General features: G+C 59.2%; 1 protein-coding gene across 7 annotated transcripts in view; it reads left to right on the top strand.

Annotated features, from left to right (window-relative positions):
* Positions 1–14086, top strand: part of CTDP1 (CTD phosphatase subunit 1) — a 46250-nt gene that overhangs the window by 9915 nt on the left and 22249 nt on the right. For 4 of the 7 annotated variants that reach the window (XM_082355632.1, XM_082355630.1, XM_082355636.1 and 1 more), the window contains exons 5-10: positions 127–277; positions 2886–2976; positions 4882–5048; positions 5897–6886; positions 7123–7348; positions 7936–8139. In XM_082355632.1, the coding sequence (XP_082211758.1) occupies positions 127–277; positions 2886–2976; positions 4882–5048; positions 5897–6886; positions 7123–7348; positions 7936–8139 (1829 nt within the window). The remainder of the gene's footprint in view (positions 1–126; positions 278–2885; positions 2977–4881; positions 5049–5896; positions 6887–7122; positions 7349–7935; positions 8140–14086) is intronic. The other 3 variants (XM_082355634.1, XM_082355631.1, XM_082355633.1) reach the window with 3 other exon arrangements.

The following is a 14086-nucleotide window of genomic DNA, read 5'->3' as shown; positions in this document are numbered from 1 at the left end:
CCTGACCCCCGGCTCCCGCCCCCTGACCGCCGCTCCCGCCCCCTGACCGCCGCTCCCGCCCCCTGACCCGCGGCTTCCGCCCCCTGACCACCGCTCCCGCCCTATGACCGGGCGTGTTCTCTGCAGGGCATATTCCACTTCCAGCTGGGCCGGGGGGAGCCGATGCTGCACACCCGTCTGCGCCCGCACTGCAAGGGGTTCCTGGAGAAGATCGCCAAGCTGTACGAGCTTCACGTCTTCACGTTCGGCAGCCGGCTGTACGCGCACACGATCGCGGGTGAGCGACCGCGGGGTTCAGTTCCCGCGCTGGACACTTTACATTTGGCTTCTCTCTTTTTCTCGACGTTTCTTGAAGATGAAGGGGAAAGATCAGGAAGGTCTCCCAAACTCAGTTTCAGTCTCCCAGCTGGCAGGTGGGGGCCCAGTTAAGTCCACAGGCTGCAGACGGCCGAGAACCTCCCTGCTCTGCTGGGCCCACGGGCCGTGACCAGACGCGCTCCAGTCCAGAGGGCAGGCTGCCATCACTCCGGTCAGCTGCACGCCACGGGCCACTTCGGCAGTTGGTCAGGACCACACATACGTCGAAAAGTAGAAACTCTCTCTACGAGGGTTCTTTTAAAAAGTGTTAGTCCGTTTGGAAATAGCTCTGGAGCCGTGTTGCTTGTGTTTGTCTGCAGTTAGCACTCTCATCGCAGACAGAACAGTCTCTGTTACTTGGAAGGGAGCAGCGTGATGATGCATTAACCCGCTGTCCTAGTTCGGGCTTGCGGTCCTGTGCTGGCTTCTCTCGTGCATGGACACGGGAGCCCCCTGGCCCCCAGCTCTGGCTGGGGACGGGGTGAAGGGCACCAGCTTCCCCTGCGTAGGCACATTTGGGCTCCAGCCCACTGAGGCCCATCAGCGGACACTGGCACCTGCAGTATGTCACAGCTCCTTAGGATTAGTTATAGGGACGTTAAACTAAGTACTTTTAAATGCAGGCGCCTCGCAAATGGGTCTTGGTTTTGTCAATGGGGAAATACATTTTAAATCCCCCTTTAACATTTGGTGCCTTTGTAGGAAATGTTAGTCACAAACACGGAGGCAGCGTATTAGTTAATCCATCTTGTAACTAACGCTCAGCGTGTTCACCTTCAGCGTATGGCGGCTCTGCGGCTCCCCGGGAGCGTGGTTTGGAGACTGGCACATCTCCTTTGCAGAGTTCTCACACCGCTGAGTAAGCCACACCCCACGTGGAAATAGCAAGTGACGTCTTCAGGTGCGGCCTCAGGCTTCTCCTTGCGGCCGTCACCTCTGGAACCTGGCCTCGCTAGGTGTCAGTTAGTGAGGCACAGAGAGCACCAGCGAAGGTCCCGGGGGGCATCCTGCTCTGCCTGCCACCCTGCCCGCCCCCAGGGCCTGTGGCCGTCGCCGCTTCCTGAGGTTCCTGAGAGCAGGGCTCGCCCCAGCCCCATCTCAGGCTGCGCCGTGTGCCGTAGAATCCCAAGTTGCAGCAAGTCCAGACGAGGCCATCACGAGGAAACCGCAGGCAGTATCCCAGCGACGGTGGGTGCAGAGACCCTCCGAGCAGCACCTCGACCGGGGGACCCGAGGTGGTTCGGCCACCCCGGTGAGGGCGTTGAGAGCGACCACGGTTCACCTGCAGAGAGGGCCCAGGAGGAAGCACGTGGCCCCCAGGGCTGGTGCCCCACATAGCTGTGGGAGCTGCGAGGCCTCCGGGGGCACGTGGATTTGAGCTTCGTGGCCACAGCGCTTTTGGCTGGAAGGAGTCGGCTGATCGGCCGTGTCAGTCTGCTCATTCGCAGATGACAAGCAGAGGCCAGACGTGCGGAGGCCTGACTGTGGTTTTAACAGTGATGGCTTCCGTGACTTCCTCTTTCCGTCAACTTTACTGTTTTCACAGAATGTGTACTTTCGGTGTAAGGAGGATAGACACGCTTTCGTTGGGGCAGAAACGTTAAGCACTTCGCACGCTTTTCATTTATTGCAGAGGCTCTGATAGTGTTTTAGATTTAGCGGCTGAGAGGCTTCAGCGTTCCTACAAGTCTTCACATAGTAAGACGGTAGCGTGCGTTTCTCTCGCGAGATGAGCGCTGTCTGCTGGTCAAACACTGACGACTCGGGCACCTCGAGGCCCTAAGCTCCGGGCAGCTGCCGCCTCACTTCACAGGGGCCCTCAGGAGGGGCACACGGCTCCGCTCGCAGGAGGACCGCGGGCTGCAGGCCTAGCGACCTACGTGACGCCTCCGTCCCCGTCGGTAGTAGGGAACAGTAAGGCGTGGGTGTCAGATCTGCAGTGTCAAGGGCCCTGTCACAGAGGGAGACCGCTCTGGGCAGGCCGTGTGGGAGAGGACGCACGTGAGGTCATGAAGGTGCCTCCTTGTCTGTGGAAAGAAAGGCTTGAGGAAAGACGGGTTCTCCTGTCACGGTGTGAGTGTAAGAGTGCTGCCCAAACACCCTGCCCTCCCCTTTGCTTTACGAACACGAAGGCTCAGGGAGATGACAAAGCCAAACCAACATTTGAACTCCTGTTTGGGGCCCCTTCTCTCGGCGATGGGCTCCTCCCTGATGCCGCCCCGAGTCCCCTGCGAGGTGGGCGGACGTGGTGCCTTCACGTGTTAATTACCCGCGGCTCTGAGCTTCCGGGGTAACACTGAACTTTGTTCATCCCGTCTGCTGTCCTAGCAAGATTCCAGGTGATGGGAGATTCAGTCAGCGTTTCCTGGACCAAAGCCCTTAGAGGAAAGGAACTGTAAGAGGGTGACGGTCTCACCTGAAAGAGGAAAGTGCTTGACGCCGATGCTCTGTGTCTGCACATCACCGCATGCAGGAAGGGACGTCAGTGCATCTCAGACACGTGACCTTGTCCTGTTTTCTTTTCAAAGGCTTCTTAGATCCTGAGAAGAAGCTTTTTTCTCATCGAATATTATCGAGGGACGAATGTATTGACCCGTTTTCCAAAACGGGGAACCTTAGGTATGTACCTGGCTGTGCGCACCGCTGAGGTCACCGTCCAGTTTCCACTGTAAAGCCTGCATTTTGAGCCTCAGACCAATCGTTCTGTATTTATTCTCCCGGTTACCAGCGTCCACTTTCCGGCACATAGCAAGCCCGCTGTCTTCTAACCGGACCCCTCCCTTCCCTGCTCTCCTTGAATGTCCAGGCAATGGTGGCTCCTGGGGCACTCGGGCCAGAGCCCAGGGCGACATGGGTGTCGGGGGAGGAGCGAGACCAGGGCCTGGGGGATGCGTGGAGAGAGAGTCTGGGCGGCCGAGCCCCCAGAGCCTCCCCAGAGGGCCAGGGGGCTGTTTGGCCTAGTCGGGAGTTTTAGGGGGTGTTGGCACCTCGGGTTTCTGTTTCCTGAAGACCTTGCGTGCTGTGCAGCGTACAGTCAGTTATCAAACCCTAAGTCGTGGTACTCTGCACTGGCGCTCGGCCCGTTTCCACGTCCTTCCACCCCCGTGTGCCCCTCCCCATCCCGGTCTCTGTGCTCTTACACCAGGGCTCCCTCCCACCCCTCACTGAAGGGCTGATTTACATTCTTGGGAATTTCCTGCTCACTCTGTACAAGGAATTTCCCCATTTCTACCCAGATAGGTAGCCTCCCCCCATTATGATCCTATATCAGATATAACTTTTTTCATGGCTGTTGATTCCTAAGACTTAGACAGTAACAGCTGTGGCCTCAGTGGCCTTTTGGCTGGCGTTGGCCACCCTTAGCTAACATTTCGTGGTTCAGGTTTAGGGTATCCACACAGACTGAGACCTGTTCACGTCTATGGGATACAAGAAGAGAATCAGAGTACCTGTTTCAGAAACAGTTCTCACGTTTACTGGTTAGGCATCCGAATGAGCAGATACGAGGACGAAGGAAACTGAGGGAGGGTGTGATGACTTGTCCGGAGGAAACCCTGCCCGAGGACGAGCGCGTCAGAGGAGAGGGTCTCCACGGCAGCTCGGGGGCGGCACTTGGCTCTGTCCCCCGGCCTCGAGTCGGTGTGGTTTTCACCTCCCTCGTCTGGAGTTAGATGTGCTGAAGGCGGTAGCGGTGTCAGTCACTGTAGCCGACGCTTGTGTTTTGCCTGTGGAAAATGGACTCACCGAAGACAGTTTTGGACACAGGAACATTTTTTTCTGCCTAGTTGTAGCCTTCAGTAGCAGCTAGAAAACCTGAACAATGACACGCATTTCTCCTGGGTTTGTTTCTCAATCCTAGAAAACAGGCAGGAAGCACTCATCCTTCTGAATTTTGCATGCTTGCACCTGTCTGTCTGAGTCTAAGTGTTGTGGGCAGAAATCAAGTGAAAAGACCACAGAGCAGGCCTGTGTCCATCAGGTGGCTTTTTGGACCCTTGTTAACATTCTTCCTCCACCCGTACATCCTCATAGCTTTGGGGAATACAACAGTCACTTTTTGGACTTGGCATCATGTAGGTGCCCCATCCGAGATTTGAGTAAGGCCTTGCCCTCCTGCCTGTAACTGATAGCTCTCACCTGGCACAGGCCGATTACATGTGTTTGTAAATAAAGCCGTGTTGGGATGTGGCCAGGCCCATTGGGCCGTGCCACCTTCCCCTGGGTGAGGGCTTTCCATGGCCCCAAACAGTAAACCCTTCACTCTCTGGCCCTTTGAAGAATTTGTCATGACTCCTGCCTTGAGGAGTGTCATGTCAGACACTGGAGGAAAGTGTAACTATCTTAGTGTAACTTTCTCTGGAAATTTTTTTAAACGTGAGCTAAACAGAAGCCCTCAGTGCAGCTTGCATCTGGCTCTGATTAACATTCTCTCTGCTGGTTTCATACAAAAGACGACCTTGACGTTCGATTGATGGTGACCTTTTGTAAATGGTGCTAGTGGTTCCGATGCATTTTTACTTCTAGAAATCTTTTTCCTTGTGGAGACTCCATGGTTTGCATTATCGATGACCGAGAAGACGTGTGGAAGTTTGCCCCCAACCTGATAACTGTGAAGAAATACGTGTACTTCCAGGGCATAGGCGACATCAATGCCCCGTCCGGGTCCCGGGAGCCCCAGGCGAGGAGGAGAGGTGGGTGGCCCCTCCTGGCCGTCAGGTAGCGTCGGCTCTGTCCTGTCTCCGCTGTGGCTGCTGGGAATTCAGGACTCAGTTTGGTTTTGGTCATTTATTTATATTTCAGTAGTCATAGAAGTTGTGTTGGGTTTATTTATATTATGCTGAAAAACGTGGTATTATTTGGTTTCAGTTTGGGTTTTTTTTTCTTTTAATAGTACCAGCCTAAACGTTTTTCCCGTTGAGTAAAGATTAAAGAATACTATTTAATTTAATGCATCTAAATGCTACCTTTCATCCCGGCTTCCCTTGAAAGACAAGCATGACGCTGGGAGTTTGGTGTGTGAGACTCCATCCCGTGGGTGGTTGGTGCCGGGCCCCAGCCCAGAGCCTGCGGGGAACCTCCCAGGCGAGCTGGAACCCAGAGTCTGAAAAAAATTTAAAGTTTTGGTTTGAAGTGTTTCTGATGATCTTTAGCTTTCAAATAATCCACTTTGAGGCATAGAGTTATTGCCGTAGTCGCGACAGTAGAACTTGGAGGTGTAGGCAGGGGAGTGAGACCCCAGGGCACCCTCGGGGGCGAGGCGGCCCAGCACAGCTCGAGCAGGGCCCGGTCCGACCGCAGCCTGGGGGCCAGGCGTGTGCGGTGCGGCTCGTACCGCTGTGGAGCCCGGAACGAGGTGACCGGGTGGGGCCCGCAAACCCGAGCTGCTCACCCTCCAGCCCTTCCCGGCCGAGGGTGCCGCCCCCTGGCCAGAGGTGGCTCCAGCCAGCAGCCGGGGGCGGGTGGATGGAGTGTGCTTCCACGGGGGGTTCCCTCTTACACGTTAGGTAACAGTGACCTTGTCTCTTGTGCACACGTGCAGTCAGTGCTTCTCCTAAAGGTGCCGATGCCACGGAGCAGCCTCCGTCCGTCAAGGATCCCGAGGAAGGAAGGCAGGTGTCTGGGGTCGAGCAGAGCAACGGCCTCGGGAAGCCCACGAGGGAGCTCAACGGGGGCGCGGGCCCTCGGGGGGGCTGGCCCTGTCCCGGGCAGGAGGAGGAGAGGGGCGCCCGGCCCGCCGCCCGCACCCCCTCGGCTGACGGCCGGGGGCCCCTGGCGGGCACCCAGCAACACGGGCGGACGCCGCCGGAGAAGAGGCCCGTGCGGGGTCCGGTGGGCCCTGACCCGGACCCGGATGTCCCCGGTGACAGCGGGAGCAGCAGCGAGTCCGAGGGCCGGCCGTCCCCCATACCCTCTGATGGGGAGAGTGGGGAGAAGAGGACCCGGAGAAAGCCTCCGGCCCCCCCACGCCACGCTGGGGACGTTGCGGCACAGGGCGGCCCCCCGGGCGCCAGTCCCTGCGTGGAGCCCGGGCCCGGCGTCCAGGCGGCCGTGCAGGGGGAGGGCGAGCGGGACGGCCTCTGCGGGCTGGGCGGCGGCTGTGCCGACAGGAGGGAGGCCGAGACGGAGTCCCAGAACAGCGAGCAGTCGGGCATCACGGTGGGCGAGTCCCTGGACCAGAGCGCAGAGGAGGAGGAGGAGGAGGAGGAGGACGCCGACGCCGACGACCACCTGGTCCACCTGGAGGAGATCCTCGCCCGCGTGCACTCCGCCTACTATGCCAGGTACGACCGCTTTCTGCGCGGGGAGACCCAGGAGGCCCCCGACATCCGGAAGATTGTCCCCGAGCTGCGCAGCAGGGTGCTGGCCGACGTCGCCATCATCTTCAGCGGGCTGCACCCCACGAACTTCCCCATCGAGAAGACACGGGAGCACTACCACGCCACGGCCCTGGGGGCCAGGATCCTCACCCAGCTGGTGCTGGACCCCGACAACCCCGACCGGGCCACCCACCTGATAGCCGCGCGGGCCGGTGAGTCACGCCCTTCCCCCCCCGCCCCCAACCCCGCCCGCCTCTGGGCGGGGCTCCCGGCTCCGGCTCCCCCTCAGAACCGGCTGCCACCACGGTCCGCGTTGCGGGGGCACCCGGGTGTCACTGCTTCCCGAGGCCCCGGGCTCGAGGCTCTGGAGTGGGTACCGACGTAGAGAAACGGGGCCCTTCAGGAGCCATCACATGGCCGGCCCTGCTCTGAGGGCTGTTCCCTCCAGGGCCCCTGCTGTTCCCGCCGCCCCAAGCCCTGACGACAGACCAGTGGCCCACGGCGGCTCCGAGCAGAGTGCGTGTGCCCGCAGGCACGGAGAAGGTGCGCCAGGCCCAGGATTGCGGGCAGCTGCATGTGGTCAACCCCGACTGGCTGTGGAGCTGCCTGGAGCGCTGGGACAAGGTGGAGGAGCGGCTCTTCCCGCTGCGCGGTGACCAGGCCAAGTCCCAGAGGTGGGCCCCGCGGGGGCCGCGGGCTCAGAGGGAGGGTCCGCGCTGGAGCCCGCACGGCCGCTGCTCCCCTCGGGAGACGCCCGCCTGCCCCCGCCGCCCCCGCCGAGCAGACTGTCACACAGAGCGCCTCCGACCAGCGTCGCCTGGAGGAGAAGCGCAAGTGCTTCTCCTAAGACACAAGTCAGCTTGGAGCCGCGGATCCTAGTTTGCGGCTGTTCCTTCCACAGCTGGGACGTGGTCCCATCGAGTCACAGGGTCTTTACAGAGTCCAGCGTGGAGGGAGGGGGTGGCCAGGACGAGGGATGGGTGCAGAGGGCCCGTGGGTAGAGCCAGGCGGCAGGGACGGCACACCTGCTCCATCAGAGCGGGTGCTGTGTTCAGAGATGAGGCCGAAAACGGCGTCAGACAGAGAGCGGTGCTGCAGCCCGTGCTCTCCAAGGGGCCTTGTGTCCGCAGCCAAGGTCGAGCCCCAGGCTTAACGGAGAACCACGACTTCATGTGCGGATTCACAGTCCCGGTGGGAGGGAGGCGCGGGGGGTCCCAATCTGCCCCAGCCCCTCCTCACCGCCCTCGTTCTCGCCCCCCAGGGAGGACGGCCCGGCCGCCTTTCCCGACAGGCAGGGCCTGCTTCCGACCACCCTGTTCCATCCAACACCTGTGCATCCCAAGGCCCCGCCTGGCCCTGAAGTTCGGATCTACGACGCCAGCACGGGCAAGCTCATCCGAAAGGGCGCTGCGGGCCCCGGGCCCCCCGGCTCCCTGCCGGTGCACACGGAGCTCTCCTCCTTCAGGTACACGTGCCCCGCACGCAAAGGTGTCCTTGCAGGGCTTAGCCGGCAGGCAGTGGAGTGGGGTGCCTGTGGGGTCAGGCTGGGGGCACGGGCCTCACGCATGCCCGCGTCGGGCCTTCCTGCACGTTCTTCCGTCCTGTCTCGGGTCCCGGGACTGGGGCAGGCGAGTCCGTGGCTCAGCCTGGACCTGCACATGCTCCACCTTTGCTCGGTGCCAAGGGGGGCCTCAGGCGGCTGAACCTGACCCTCCTGCCTTGCCCTTCAGGTCCGTCCCCGCTGCCACCCCCAGAAGGGCCAGTCGGGAGCGGCTCTGCTCTGTAGCCCCGGCCCTCGGGTCACAGGTCACACTGAGGGCCCTGGTGGCGGTGGCAGTTGGTAAATAGGAACATAGAGACCCAGGTCGGGGAGGAAGGCACTGCCCTGAGGGAACGTGGCCAGTGGTTTCCACACGTGTCTCCACAAGTGTCTGTTTCCTTTCTGCATGTTGACTGGAGATCAGCTGAGTTGGGGACCTTACAGAGCACCCCGTAAACACCTTAGCACTCTGAGGTGTAAATGAGGGACCTGAAGCTTTGTTTTGTTTTTGAAGAGTGGCCACTGCTTTGAAATGCTTGTGCTGAACGCACGTGGTCTTGCTTCCGGGCCCCCTCCTTCCTGGAGCCCCGAGCACATCCTGAGAGCCACCTCTCCTGTTAGCGGCCCACATGTGGCGGTGGATTTCTCCTGCGCTGACCGCATGGCTCCACCAGAGTCCGATTCCCTACCCTCTGGCCTGTCCCTGGCCTCGGCAACACTCCGCAGGGGCCGACACGAGCCGGTTGACGCCAGCAGAGTGGATGTGGACGAGGGGCCCCTGGAGGCCAGCGGGGTGTCCGCTGACCCTGCGGCTGGGCTCCAGATGTGGACAGACGCCCGGGGTTTAGGCCAGTTTCAGTTGGGCTATTGGTGGGTGGATTATTTTGTTCTAAGAGCATCGTCGCTGATGAAGCTTTGATTTTCTTCCGACAACGTGATATTTAATTACTTAAGAAGATGCATTGAGATCTCTGTGCTGCTTATACTCCCGTGGAGTTACTTTCCAGAAGCAGGGTTACTAGGTTAAAGGTCGTGGGTGTCCTTGACTGTAATAAATGGGGGCTGTTATTTGTTACTTTGCCAAAGATTTGTTGGGATTCGTGTCCCGCCCAGCAGGACCGGCCCCGCCCTCTCCTTCCTCCTGGATCTGTCTCAAGGCGCACGGCCGCCCTCTCCGATGCGTCTCCAGCTGCCGAGCGGCGTGAGGGTCGCCTCTGCACATGTTGACTAGCCTCCTGGATCTCACTTGAGTGGACTGGCTTTTTATACCCTTAATTGACCCCTTTTTCCTTACTGGGTTTTGGAAGCTTTGTCACCATCCCTTCTGGGAAATGTTCGCTGTAAGGTAGGCAGCGTCCCCACTTGGATGCAGGAGGAGGTGCCTGGCTGGCTCCGGGTCCCACGGTTGTTACTGAGCTGTGCTGGTTCTTCATCCTTGTTTGAATACGTGGGTTGCTGGGACTTTTTCTTTATAGTGAACGTTTGTGGCTCAAGTGTTTATAATTGCCGTTTCACTGTCAGATCCTTCTTGACGTAGAGCCGATGTTTGGGCGTCCTCTGTCTCCAGAGCAGCAGCTAAGCGGGTTGCTGGTTGAGTAGAGGTCATGCTGAAGCACGGATGGACTTGGCCCGCGCTTGCGGAGGGTGCGCCATCAGCACAGAAGTGCTTCAGTATTTAGAGCAACTCAGGCGTGTCGTCCTGCAAACAGTTTGAGTTTTGTTTTGTAGCTCTTCTGTATTTTACTGTCCAAAAGAATCTCACAGGTAGCTTGTTTCTTTAAGCCTAGTCCTGTCATGCACGCCTTGAACTCCTCACGTGTGTAGGCCTGTGGTTGTTAAGGATGTCCCGCTTGTCACCACCTGGTGTGTGTTTGTCGTGCGTTTGTCCTGACGCTGAACTGTTCTTTAAAGTGTTGAGATCACCCCCATTTCTGAGGTCCCTCTATGTGTAAGTAAGCCTGACGAGTGTGCGGGACGCACCTCCGAGGGGGACCCAGCCCAGGCAGGACGTGGGCCCAGGGTCTGCAGCCAGCGTGGGGCTCCCGAGGCAGACACGGCCGGGCCTTGAGGACAGGGTCAGGGTTAGCGGAGATTTTAAGGGAACTTCCAGCAAGGTTACATCAGAGGCCGCCAAACACCCCGAGTTCGAGCGTGAGGCACCTGCTCAGAGGGAGGCCGACATCACGGCGTGAGGGACGCGCAGTCCTGGAGCCGTTGGGGGACGGGCGGGGATCTGTGAGTGAGCTCGGGACGCCGGGCCCTGCGGAGCCAGGACGGGCAGTGGGGCGGGGGGAGCTGCAGTCCAGGTGCTCACAGGAGGAGACGCGGGGCCGAGCAGGTGGTGGCCCGGCCGGGGGGCAGTGCCGGCTGCCGTTCCTCACGTCTTCAGCCAGCAGAAGACTGAGACGTGGTGGTCCAGTGCTGCCCGGAGCCCACCCACCCGTGCTCGAGGGCTGTGGACGGCACAGCGCAGCAGCTCCCGGCGGCGCCCGCTGAGGACCGGCTCTGGCTCAGGAGTCCACCCCAGGGTGAGCGCGGGCCTGAGATCAGCGCCCGCCAGCGGAGGGTTTCTGCTCCTGGCGACATGGCGCCGCTCGGATTGGATTAACCCTCCTGCGGAAGGGAACCAGAAGTCCGCACAGAACGTGTTGCATGGCCACGTGAAGGTATCAGCCAGCATCCGGCACAGCTGGTCCCCGAGGGCCCCGTCCTGTGTGGCTGGTGGACAGAGCCGAGCCTGAGGCAGTGCCTCCCCGGCTCTGAGACGAGGTGGGGGTTTGAGGCCATCGGAACAGATCTCGGAGGGGAGAGCAGACAGGGGGAGCCCAGGGGCCCTCGAGTCCCAGGCCGTACAGGCTCCTGGGATTCCAGGAGCCTTCAGAGGACGGTGACTACCATGTCAATAAGGCGAAAGAAAGGACAGGCGTTAAAACAGGCGAAAAGGTGGAGAATCTCAACAGAGGATTGCAGCCTTTGAAAATCCTTTGAAAATAATCTAATGGCTGTTCTAGAACTGAAAAACGCGAAGCCTAAAATTAAACGGAAGACGGCCCATGGAAAATATGCAGACTGGGTGCACAAAGGAAGGAATGGGACAGAGGAGACGTGGGGCCCCGCGAGACCCCAGAGGAGAGGAGGGGTGGGTGGGCAGGTCAGCGTGGAAGTTCCCCAGCCCACAGGGAACAAGCACTCACATCCCGGAGCTCGGCGTCCACAGGCCAGTTGATGGAGAAAAGTAGAACACGTCACCTTCTTAAAACCAGACAGAGAAAGCCTGTTTGAGGCATCTGTTATACGACGCTGTATACGTTACATAACGTCAGTTAGTGCTAATATTAGTGCTGTATCGATGTTATGTCATACTATTAAGTGATTTTATAATCGTACACTGTTATGTGACGTGTAACTACGTAGCTGGTTTTTACCTCTTAAACTTTAACGTTTCTATATAGCAAAAGAAAGCAAGCTGTTGTTCGACTGTCACAGGTATGTTAGGGCTAATAAATTAATGGAAAATAAGGTCACCTAAGTAAGAGAAGCTAGGCATTGAGCACAACTCTGGCCGTGCACGTGTGGGTGGAACTGGGAGGGGCCGGGTCCCCTGGGTGCGGGCGCAGGGAGCAGGGCAGGCGCCAGGACGAGGCGGGGCTGGCGGCCCGTGGCCCTCCTGCAGCGGCCGCGCCTTCTCCGGGTCCGGAGGCTCCGTCCGTCAGGCTTTGGAGGCCTGGTTGTATTTTAAGCAACAGAAAGCATGGCTGTTGGTGGCATCCTGGGAGGAAGCGGTGACACCAAGTTCAGGGAAGCCACTGCTCTGACCAGGGGCCCAGGCTGGCGGCCGCCGTCACAGACAGAGGGGAGCACAGGGAAGACTCGCGCCGAGACAAAGCCCGTGTGTGTTCGGGGCCCCGGCTGCCCGTGCGGCGAGGGCGGGGCGATGCCCGGGGTGGCTGCTTCGCCGGCCCTGCCTGGGCTCGGGAAGGTGTCCCAAGAAGGCTGGCTGCGCTGGACGCGAGGGCGCCCACACGGACTGCCTCCCGACTGGACTCGGGACCCGCAGGCAGCGGAAACGCCGAGGGCTCGGACGCGGTGCTGGGTGAGGTGCAGTTGATGGGAAGGTGTCTTGAGGCCCCTCCGAGCATCCAGCCCTGTGCTTTGCGGGGGCTGGGGCCCCACCCTTCTGGCTCGCAGGAGAGGGTGTGTAAACGGTGGGGGGAGGTGGGCGGTGACGGGCATCTCCACAAGCAGCTCCTTTGGGAAGTGCGCCCTGATGCTTCGTTTCCCAGGTCACATCCGTGTGGCCACTGTCGTGATCGGACACAGAGGCCCGAGAACAGCGGGTGGGTGCGAGGTGCCCATGCCCCCGTGCAGGTGCCCCTGCCCAGTAGGGGTGGACCTGGGAGGGGACGGGCCTGCGAAGAGTCTGGGGTTTCCAATGCGGGTGAGAGGAGTGAAGACACAGCCACAGAGATGAGAGCATTTCCGGTTTTCAGGAGGGGGTGCTGTGGTGGTAGTTCTTCGTCTGGCTCAGTCAACTTGCAGCCTTTAGCAGCGTGGACAAGCCTCCCGAGGCTGCCTGGCGACGGTCGCTGCCTAGATGAGCTTAGACGGGCGTCGCTTGGGGGAAGACGACGTTGTGGTCCCTGAGCCTTGCGGTGCGGGAACACGAAGGATGGGCCGTATCAGCAGCAACCTGGGCCCCTCTTCAGAGAACCACGTTTCACTGCGGTCTTGCTGGTTGTGTGGTCGCGTTTCTGTTCCAGGGGATGGTCTGTAGATTTGTAATTTGAGTCAGAAGCACACCGACAGGAAAGATCTGTGCGTTAAAAGGGCACAGAAGTGCAATTTTACAGTAACAGTTACGTAATTTCAAGCATCGCGAAGTCAGTACTGTCCTGAGCTTTACCTGAGCCGCTCCTGGTTTTAGAATCTGCTTTCTTACCATTGAAAACAAAATCACACATTGATTTATTTCTCTAATATGTAAAGAACAAGTGCATATTGTTTTAAACTGTTTGGAATGTTTAAAAATTAGGTACAAAAATGGTTTTCCGATTATTAAGCCTTGGTGGAAGACAGTGGCAGCAGGCTTGGGATTTCTCCGATGAGAAGTGGTCAAGTGCCGTCTGAACACAGACCCGAGGATGCGGGGAGAGTGCATCTTTCACCGTACGACACTAATAATCAGGCGACAGGTCACCACACATTTGTTCTCAGATGTGTAGAATGTACGTGAACAGCAGTAATTCCGTTTCAAGTGACATCACAGTGTTCCAGCTCTGCCCAACTTTTCTATGGAAAACACACGCGTCGGGCTGTAGTTTATTCTAGTGACTTGACTTTTGAGGAAATTCGTTCTTTTTTGAACTTGCAGGTGTGAATTTCACCAAAATATTAATTTTTTTGGTAATTATCAGACCGCCTCGGTACACAAAAGAGCGTTCCTGTGACTCACGAAGTCTGCTGGCCGTGTAGGTTTTGTAAGGGGGCGGTGCTGCCGCACCCAGACACGTCTGTGCCTCATCCATCCCTCCACACGGCCGCGCCCTTGAGCCCTGGGCCCCCGGCTCTGCGCCGGCCACCCTGCTGGACCGGTCGGCCCTTGCTGGCCCTGCTTCCTGGGGGGGCCCCTCACCCACCCGTGTGCAGAGGGCAGGAGCAGGGGCCCCTCCCCCACGGGTGGCGTCGCAGCCGTGTCCCGAGCCCGGCACCCCACAGGCCCTATTGTGACAGGGCGCCTGGAGCTGTCAGTCGTCACTTTGTTCCTCGTGTTCATCTGGGAGTTGTCAGTCTCTCTAGTTGCTGCTTTGCTCTTCTGGTTCTGGGCTAGGGCGCGGCCCACCGGGGGGCTTGGAGTCGGAGGGCCGTGGGGAGC

Source organism: Balaenoptera borealis (assembly GCF_965194805.1).
Source record: "Balaenoptera borealis genome assembly, chromosome: 14".
Taxonomy (NCBI): domain Eukaryota; kingdom Metazoa; phylum Chordata; class Mammalia; order Artiodactyla; family Balaenopteridae; genus Balaenoptera; species Balaenoptera borealis.
This window is presented reverse-complemented; position numbering and strand designations above follow the sequence as displayed.